The 10261-nt window shown below is 43.4% G+C and overlaps 2 protein-coding genes across 2 annotated transcripts in view; both read left to right on the forward strand.

Annotated features, from left to right (window-relative positions):
* LOC114249139 (uncharacterized) overlaps positions 1 to 8436 on the forward strand; it is an 80513-nt gene extending 72077 nt beyond the window's left edge. The window contains exons 10-11 of the mRNA XM_089738735.1: positions 4877 to 5046; positions 8007 to 8436. Of these exons, the coding sequence (XP_089594861.1) occupies positions 4877 to 5046; positions 8007 to 8112 (276 nt within the window). The 3' untranslated portion in view covers positions 8113 to 8436. The remainder of the gene's footprint in view (positions 1 to 4876; positions 5047 to 8006) is intronic.
* On the forward strand, positions 5636 to 7321 carry LOC149499778 (uncharacterized). The gene has a single exon (XM_089738848.1). The coding sequence runs from the start codon at positions 6154 to 6156 to the stop codon at positions 6973 to 6975; it is 822 nt and encodes a 273-aa protein (XP_089594974.1). The 5' UTR covers positions 5636 to 6153; the 3' UTR covers positions 6976 to 7321.
* Positions 8437 to 10261: the final 1825 nt, after the last annotated feature.

Genomic DNA, 10261 nt, shown 5'->3' on the forward strand with positions numbered 1-10261 from the left:
ACGGGTGGTAACGCATCCGATGGTGGCAAGGAGGCTCTGCGTTCTACCTCACTGTCTACTAATTCTACATGAACAGGGTCCACGGATTGAGTGCTGGGCGTACACTGGGTTCGCAATGTATCGGCCAGCAGCTCTGCTTTTTCGTCATCATCGAACGCCGCGAGTCGGCCTGAGGGGCCTACGAGGGGGGGCATAGTTACTACCGTATCCGATTTGAGAGTACGAGCTAAGCGGTAGTAAGACCTTTGGGAGGGCGCGAGTCCTTCTAAGAAATCAGACCATCTGGCATCTCGGACTTCGGCGATGCGAGACTTTACGTCGCGTTGTAGGGCACGCATTCGAATACGATTTTCCGCGGTAGGATACCTGTCGTAGGCGCGTATCGAGGCGTTCTTAGCTCTAAGGAGTTCCCTAATATCGTCGGACAATTTGAAGCGGTGAAGGAAGTCCTCCGCTACAACTTGTTTCGATGACCTATCTAATGTCGAGGTGATGTGTGACGTTAAGATGTCTATGGCTTCAGCGGTATCCTGAGGAGACGGGATAGAGTCCGGGTTAAACGGGAGCGATGGTGGATCAGATTCAGCCAGGCTGATGCCCAGCGTGTGCCAATCCACCACAGTCCTCGTGACGGGAACGGAATCGAGAGCGCGACCGAGCTTCATAACGACGGGACGGTGGTCTGAATCTAACTCTGAAACTACTACGATCGAGTGTAAGCGCAGAGTTACGTTTTTTAATAACGCTATGTCGAGTATATCCGGGCGATGCGCGATATTTAGCGGGTAGTGAGTCGGGGTTAGTGGAGCGACGATATCGAAGGCGAGATCATCGACTAAGGCGTCAAGCCGCCTGCCATTCGGGATTGTGGTGTGTGAGTTCCACCTGATGTGTTTACAATTTAGGTCGCCCGCCAGAATGACAGAGCTCCCCATACCGAGCAGCGCCTCGATATCACTGCTTAGAACGATCTTATCCGGTGGAAGATAAACGGACGCGATAACGATCGGCGCGTGTCCCGTCAGTGAGATTCGGCACACTGATGCTTCGATATTAGCGAGCGCGGGAGGATCGAGCGGGACGCAATGCAGGGCTCTTCTATAGTAAATGACGGTACCACCACCACGGGCAGAGAGCCTGTCGTTCCTGACCATGTTATAGTTCGCGATTTTAGGGTCACGGCGCGCGGGCTTAAGTAGGGTCTCCTGCACTAAAAAGATATCAATTTGATGGTCACGCAAAAAGTCAGAAACCTGATCACGTTGATTTGCGAGACCGTAAGCGTTAAAAAATCCTATCGTTACGGATAGGGGCTTTATTCTACTTATATACGCCATTGATTACCGGCGGAGTGAGGGGAGGACGTACGTATTTAATGACGCGTATACGTCGGCGTATTCCTGCACAACGGCGATAAAGTGTTGTGCAGTGGAGGCAGCGCGAATGGCGTCGCCCAAAGCGTTAACGCGCTCAAAGTTGATCGACTGAAAGAAGTCGATCGCTAAAGCGAGATTTTCGGACGCGGTCGGAGGGCAAGTCGCGGGAGAGGGACGAGTCGCGGGGGCAGGACGAATCGCGGAGGAGGGAGTTGTAGCCGTGTTCGTGTACGGCAGCGGTTTTGCCCAGGCCGAGACACTGGGCACCGCCGCCGGAACGAACGCTGGCTTAGTCTGCGACGCAGAGGGTGCCGAGGCTTTGATGTCTGGGCCGGAAGCTCGGAGGCGATTTTGGCGGGCGACGCGGCGATTTATTTTAGGGGCTCGGGGGCAACCACGGTAATTCGCGGGGTGACCCTGTGTTCGACACAGGACGCAGCTAGGCGGTTCCGTCGCGGTTTTTTGGTCGCGAGCGCAGAGGGCCGTGGCGTGATCGCCCAAACACTTAACACATCGGGGGCGCGCGTGACAGTTACGGGAAGAGTGCCCGTACAATTGACAGTTATGGCACTGGCTAGGAGTGCCTTTTTTATGGGGGGCTTCGATGGCGATACCGGAGAGCCTACAGACGGTCTGTGTGTTGAAGATTTTCTTACCCTCGGGGGTAGGCTGGAGGGTGACTAGAACCATATTATATGGCTCCCTACCGCGACCGGTGTGCATACGGTGCACAGAATTCACTGGAAAGCCCTGTTCTAACAGATCGGCCTTGACGAGCTCTACATCTAACTCTTTAGGGATTCCGCGTATTACAACGCGGAGTTCGCGCTCCTCCTGGAGCGTATAAGTATGGAAACTTATACGTTCCTTACGGAGGTAAGAAGAGAGGGCCCTATGGTCGTCGGGTGTTTGAACCTTAATTTGAATGCCGTTCGCGAGGTTACGGGCATTCGTGAAATTTATATTTTTGGCCTTAAGGGCCAGGCAAACTCGATCCCAAGCTGCCTTCTCCTGAAGGATAACCGGGGGAGGGGTCTGGGTTTTATTTTGTGCCACCGGACGCGGGGACGGAGTGGCACGGGCTGGGGGCGCAACGGGAGTCTGAGGGCGGGGGCGCGACGCGTTCACGGCTTTGCTAATTTTAGCGGCCGCGGGAGCTCGAGACTCCGCGGCACGCTTCTTACCCTTCTGTACCAGGATGAATCCATCCGTCGATGAGGCGGGGGCGAGGTCGACCTCCATGTCCGAGTCAGAGTCGGAGCACGAGGAGGCGGGTGCAGGCGACCTACGAGCAAGTGTACGTGTTTTAGAGGGCGCGACGGAGGCCGCGGATGATCGCTCAGCTGAAACGATGGTCACGGCGGACGACGCAGCAGCTTTTCTCGCCAGTATAGGCGACACGGGAGCGGCAGGCACGACAGAGGCTGCGGTGCTCAATGCAGAAGCTCTGCACGCAGGTACAGGCGACGCAGGAGCAGCGAGCGCGGCGGAGTCCTCGAGAGGGCTCGCAGTGTGATTGGCCTTGAAGGCCAGAAACTCTGAGGCGAGCTGTGGGTGGCGAAGTCGGAGGAATTCCGCGAATACAGCGTCCATGATCGCTGAGTACCCAGGTGGGGCGGCCCCGGGTCTTGAAAACACTCGCCTTGCGGCGAGGCCCCAACTTCTCGGACCTGAGCGGTTCTATTGAACACAGGTGGCAATGCGGCGCGATTACTACAGGACAAAGAAAAAGCACAACAAAAGAGAAATTACAAAAAGAAACAAAACAAATAAATACTTGCAGGAAAACACTTTGTCGGCAAATGTTCCACGAACACAAAAATAACTAAAACAAAACAAATAAAAGCTTCCAGGAAACACACTTGGTCGGCAGATGTATCACGAACACAGGCCGCGCGAACAATGGCCGGGCTAACAAAAGCCGGGCGAACAAAGACCGAGCGATCGAGTGGACGATGAGCACGTCCGCACGTGACGGGTGCCTCTATCGGAATGAATAATATAACTACGACAGACTAGGCTGTATAGGCTACGCTCTTTGCCTGTCTATTGGCGAATTTAAAAACAACAACAACAATATCGTTGCTGACTTCCGGATTTTCATTTCCGAAAGAAGGGTCAATGATGTTCATTCTCAGAAACCACCTTCATTTTACTATTATTATGAGGATATAATAATAATAAAAGGTACGTAAGGGCTTATTTCTAGCTACATTAACCACAAGTAACTTATTTAACACTGTAACTAATTATGAGAGCGATTATTGATTTCGAAGAAAACAATTAACAACTTAATTTTAGCTGCAGAAAAAAAACAGATTTCTCTTAAGCCTGGGTGAGAATATAAAAGTCGTTTTCTAAATATGAAACAATATTTCTTTGTCTATCAAATTAAGTCAAAATCATCATGACACGACAAGGTCATCGGTCCGTCTGGTAGGTGACAGTCCCACACTACGCTTGCCAGTACTTAGTCTCCACTCAAGGATCTCTCAGTCCCATCGGTCGTCCGATATTCTCTTAGAACCTAATCTCTCGTTATTGATTGTCATAAATTTGTTATTATTGAGTTATTGATTTTGACAGATAGCGGAAACTACTAAAACTATGTAACTATATAAAATATTCATGGTAACGCACGACTAAAGCATTATTCGTCAACCTTTGAATATTATCTGTAATACCGTCTTTTTTTTAATACTTCTTAACTTTTACGTTTAATTTCCCATCAATAGTAAAGTAAAAGTAGTTATAAATAGATCCATATTCAAGAACTACTATACTTCTATTTGATTACATACAGAACAGAACCAGCTGGATTATCAATAGCCCTGATTTCACGAATGGATGTTTTGACAGAGAGACTTCGAAGTTATTGTATGTATATTTCGAATGTACCCAGGCTAATTAATTATTTAGGATTTTTCTGCAATTCCGTAAATCCGATTGGAGCATTTCTGGTACCTAGAGGCTCTAAGTTTATTTAAATCGTTTTAGAAGATCGTTTTTGGTATTCACCGTCTGATTCCGAAATGAGTGCTTCGCAAATTAGATTTTGATCGAGTTCCTTACGATAGACAGCGGTTGTGTCACATACACCACTGGTCCGTATTGATCTGTTACAGAAGACAACAAAATAAATAAAATACGAAGCATTTAAAATGATTAATTTTAGTTAGATAATACACATTTCTATTCATATTCTGTGAGGAATAGATTATAATTAAAATATTTTTACGGTATAACTTCGCGGTTATTATCATAGTGATAAATCGAGGAAGAGGTAGACTTAAGAAGAAATGGATCGATTGCGTGAAAGAGAATGTGTGTAAGAGAGGAGTGAGCGAAGAAAAGGTATATAATAAAGGAGTATGGAAGGAGAAAACAGCCGACCGCAGGTGACTGGGAGAAGAGCAGGAGAATGATGATGATGAAATCGTGGAATTAGGAAATACACGCGAGAATGAATCGTAAAGGTTAATATTAAAAATACGTTTTAGAATGATCACGGAGGGCCCCTCATTACATGGATAGGCGGACAGCCCCACGTCATCGGTGTCGCCACCACGTTCTTGGTAAACGAGAAAATGGAATGTGTCGGTCCGTTTGTTTTCACCAGTACTTACTGTAACTCCCAGTTTCTGCACTGTAGCCTGACTGCGGACCAAGGGTAGGTTTTTGGGTTTTTTTTTAATTTGTTATGACGTTAATGTTATAGTTTTGAAGTCGTCGTGCCCTAAAGAATAAGAAAGTCTGGTGCATTCGTGTTGAGCGATGCACCGGTGTTCTAATCCCAGGCGGGTACCAATTTTTCTAATAAAATACGTACTCAACAAATGTTCACGAGTGACTTCCACGGTGAAGGAATAACATCGTGTAATAAAAATCAAACCCGCAAAATTATAATTTGCGTAATTACTCTTGTGAGTTCGCACGAGTAGGTACTAGGGTGGTGACCCTGCCTATTTCTACCGTGATGCAGTAATGCGCTTCGGTTTGAAGGCTGGGGCAGCCGTTGTAACTATACTTTAGACCTTAGAACTTATATCTCAAGGTGGGTGGCGCATTTACGTTGTAATTGTCTATGGGCTCAAGTAAACACGTAACACCAGGCGGGCTGTGAGCTCGTCCACCCATCTAAGCAATAAATAAAAAAGTTTGATTACGTTCAACGTTCTTAAAATTAAGGACGTCGTTTCTCCTTATATATTTTTGTATTATTGGTTGGTATTACGTATTGGTATTACGTATACGAGAGGGTAGATAGACCGTGGCACGCTCAACATCGACTCCGATAAAAATTAACGAAAATTTAATCTAAAAAGTGACTTGAGATACATTATATAAGTGTGTACAGAGACTTAGTGCTAAGTGAGCTGGTGAAGATAAAATACAGTGGAAACACAAATATCAAACTCATAAAAACTTGAATCAAACATTGTGCAAACTATCTACAAAGTTTTGATCTCCAAGGCCTTCTGAGAGCATTTATGCATCTTTTGAGACACAAAACCTCAAGCCAGAACCCACTTGTGTGAGTAATAGTGAAATTAGCAGATCAAAGTGAAAAACAAAACAAGTGCAAACGATCATATGATAATCGATAAGATTGTTGTTTTGCAAATCATTATAGTTCCAATCAGTGTAACATCCCACGCGCCATCTATTACAACAGAAGCTAATCACCACGTCACACTCATCGACGTCAAGTCAAGCGCTAACTAAAACAAACACGCACCGCTAGAGGACATCACTTGCATCATAACAAACCATAACGATGGAAGAAATTTTAAACACGCTAATTTCAATAAAAAAAGAACTAGAAGAACAAAGAATTGAAATTAGAGAAACTGGAAAAAATGTTACGGAAAAAGTTACACAAAATATTACTAGTATATTCGAGGAGAAATTTTTGGCCTGGGAAGGAAAACTTGGAGAAATGAAAGAAAAAGTGGAAAATCAAGAAAAAAGAATTTATTACCTGGAAAAACAAACAAGAGTAAGAAACTTAGTATTTTTCGGTATCGAGGAAAACGAAACATCATACAAGAGTTTCGAAGAAAATATAATTAAATGGATTGAGCAATATTTCTCTATCAAACTGAACTACAGAGACATTCAGGAGATAAAAAGACTGGGAAAGAAACAAGAGAGACCACGTCCAACTGTTGTAACTTTCACTACACTAGGAATAAAAATCGAAATATTTAAACAAAAAAGAGCGCTGAAAGATACACAGTACTATATGAAAGAAGACTTTCCCCAATATGTACTTGAAAAAAGAAAGGCACTACAGGAACAACTGAAATTAGAGAGAGAAAATGGAAATACAGCTATACTCAAATATGATAAACTAATTGTATCAAAATACCAAAGTAAAAGAAAATACCGGTCATCTCCAGACAATACCTCACAAATCGATATGGACAAGCATACTCAGGCTAGTAAAAAAAACAAGATAAAACAGATTGGCAAGACAGTCACTAGGTCAAATAGTATCACAGAAGGAGTCATAAAACCTAGCATGCTCAACTTCTTGGTCAACAAAAATACAATGAAAACTAACAACAACCAAGAAAGTAACAGCGAGAATATATAGCAACTAAGCCCCTCCAACCACAAAAATGCCACAATTTTACAAAATAACATATAAAAAAAAAAAAAAAAATCTTCCAACCCGGTTGGTCACCGTGGAAGAATACGACCAAAACCCTCCAATGAAGTCATCAATAGAGAAAAAAAAAAATACCATAGATAAATATAAACTAAGGAATAATGGTCATCACTGGAGGAGGCCTTCACCCAATCTGGGGTTCCGGTAGATTAAATAACTACATAAAATTAAGTAAACATAACTATATAATGTTAACTAAACATACTAATTATATTAAGTAAGTGATAAAAACTATATTAAAAATTATGTAATATTTAAATCCACTAATTAACTAACACATAGATAGATTTTAAGTTATGTAAATTTACCAGAAATAAAAAGGCTTTATTATTATTATTATTATTACGTATTCAGTAATAATTAGTCAAAAATATGTATTCAGTTAACAACGCTTGCGTAGTCTAGTTTGCCGTCTAGTTCAATGAAAACTACCGCGATTTGTTAGAAGCCAAATAAACAAACGTCTTTACTGGCCATCCAGAATAGGTTCCATAGATACTATCGAAAAGTTCATATTGAATTTTAAATTTCCAAATGAAAGATTGCTTCAAGAATTTCGAACATTAAAAAACATTATATAGTATGTTATCTATGTAATCTATATAATAATTTAACGGCTGTCTGGTGTAGTGGTGAGTGACATGGTCACTACACAAGGGGGTCGCGGGTTCGAATCCCGCCAAGGGAAGATATTTGTATGATAAATATAAATGTCTTTTCCAGGGTTATGGATGTATATTAAATATATGTATGTGTATAATAAAAATCTTACATTTATTTCCATTATCTGGTACCTGTAACACAAGTTCTTTACGAACTTATCACGGGATCAGTTACCGTGGCGTAATTGTTAGTAAATATTTATTTATTTATTATTTATTAATATATAGTTACAAACACATATGTATTGTTGTCTTAGTGTACAATAAAATATCCTAATGAACTTTTCCTTTCAGTACTCGGCGATCAGGCTCCTGTAACGGTACTACGGAAATTACTGACAGCGAATTTCAGTGGAAAAATAAGAGTCAAAAAAAAGATTCGAAAAAAAATAAGAGTTAATATTTACAAATTACGCTTCTAATTAAATGACGATGTTATGATGTTATTATTCGTTTCATTTAATTACAGCTTAGATAAAAATCGATTTTCCTATCGATATCAACTTAAGCTATGTGTTTCGAAGTGAGCGTGTTTTGGATGTATATGGGTTCCGCTAACAGCTTTAAGCTAGGCCGTGAGATCATTAACTGACCTGAAATATATTACTAGCTACCGTGCTGTATCGTATCGAAAATAAATTTAGAACCGCAACGGGCTTTGTACAAATCCAATCAGCGATTTCAATAGTTTTTATTGGGGTTCTAACAAAAATAAGAAGAAAAAACCAAGAAAAAACAATCAGTCAATCAAATTGCAATAACACGCTTGATATGTTCTATAAATTAAATCACAAAGTTTTTTAATTGTTTTATTGCTATTATTATTATTATTATGCGGCAATGCTAACTTTTGGACATTGTTGTGTTTTAATAATCATCGGTTTCAGTCGCGATGGTAATTTATTTTTTTAATCTATAAACCGGAAGGTATGTATTCTGTGAGTAAACTCTTAGTTGCTTAGCAGTGGGAATACGCCAAAAACAATATGAGTCCGTCCGTCTGAGCTCATAATACCCTGTCATCGGTTGTAAAGACGGTCAATCCGTCTTGTTGTAGTTGTAGCGTCTTACATCATGAGATGATGACCAGTGTAGTCGAAATTCGACTATAATTAATTGAAATTATAAGTTAGAACATTATTACGGTTCTATTGTCAAAGACTATTACTGTTACTTCTGAAATCACAGATTTTGCCAATACTACACTATAGACAAATAATATTAAAGATAAGCAATACTCGTAATAACCTATTCTCGATTTGACCACAGACTTTAAGCAATAACAAAAGTTTGATAATAAACAAAGAGTACCTACTCGTATATTTAAGTGTGTGTGTCAAATACACGGTAGTGTGCGTAATGTTTTTTTATTGAGTTAGTGTATTATTAAGGCATAATAAATAAAAAATATTAGCATTCTGCACTCCATCTCTGTATTCTATATAAGTGTGGGAAATTTCATACTCCTCCGTCCGCGGAATTTTCTTAAAAAGGGGAACAAAGTTTTTGCTTCACGTATTAATATATAGATAATCTCTTTTTTTTCTTTAATAATTCAGTGCTCGGCGGTCATAGACGAATATTTGGAGGTAAAATAATAACTAGCGATAAACCATATATGGTAAGTGTTGGTGTATTATATTTGTTTTTTTACTAATGTAGAAATTATGCTATTGAGATATGATCTGATTATCAGTGGCGGGCTGACCTTCGTGCCCGGGGCGTGGCGCGTCCCAGCCCCAGTGTGGTCAGAGCGCGGAGGGCCCAATCTCGGCGGTCCGTGCTGGAGTCATGGTCCAGACGGCTGGCTGATCCTTCGGCCGGTCGTAGGACCGTCGAGGCGATTCGCCCGGTCCTTGTGGATTGGGTGAATCGTGACAGAGGACGCCTCACTTTCCGGCTCACGCAGGTGCTCACTGGGCATGGTTGCTTCGGTGAGTTCCTGCACCGGATCGGAGCCGAGCCGACGGCAGAGTGCCACCATTGTGGTTGCGACTTGGACACGGCGGAGCACACGCTCGTTGCCTGCCCCGCATGGGAGGGGTGGCGCCGTGTCCTCGTCGCAAAAACAGGAAACGACTTGTCGTTGCTGAGTGTTGTGGCATCGATGCTCGGCGACGACGAGTCGTGGAAGGCGATGCTCGACTTCTGCGAGTGCACCATCTCGCAGAAGGAGGCGGCGGGGCGCTTGAGAGACGCACAATCCCGCCGCCGTCGAGCGGGGGCCAGGGAGGCGGATCTCGCCCAAGCCCTGGCCCTCTAAGTGTTTCGGGTCCCCCTCACATGTCGGTCTGGGGACCGGCGAAGGGGGCCTAAGAAGACGACGTGCAAGCTGCTCTGCACGCGTTTTACGCAAGAGCATCCGGGTGATGGAAGGCCGGCTATCCTCGACTCACGCTGGTTCTGGTCCAGCGGGGTATTCCGTAGGATAGCTCACTCTAACCGGCGCCATCTAGGCGGGCTTCGGATAGCCTGCCGACCGAGAGGGCTGGTGGTCGTGGCGCCGACGACCGCCGGTCCGGCGTCCCGAGGGGGAGGGTGATGGGAGA

The sequence above is a fragment of the Bombyx mandarina genome, chromosome 26 (genome assembly GCF_030267445.1).
Source record: "Bombyx mandarina strain Sakado chromosome 26, ASM3026744v2".
Lineage (NCBI taxonomy): Eukaryota > Metazoa > Arthropoda > Insecta > Lepidoptera > Bombycidae > Bombyx > Bombyx mandarina.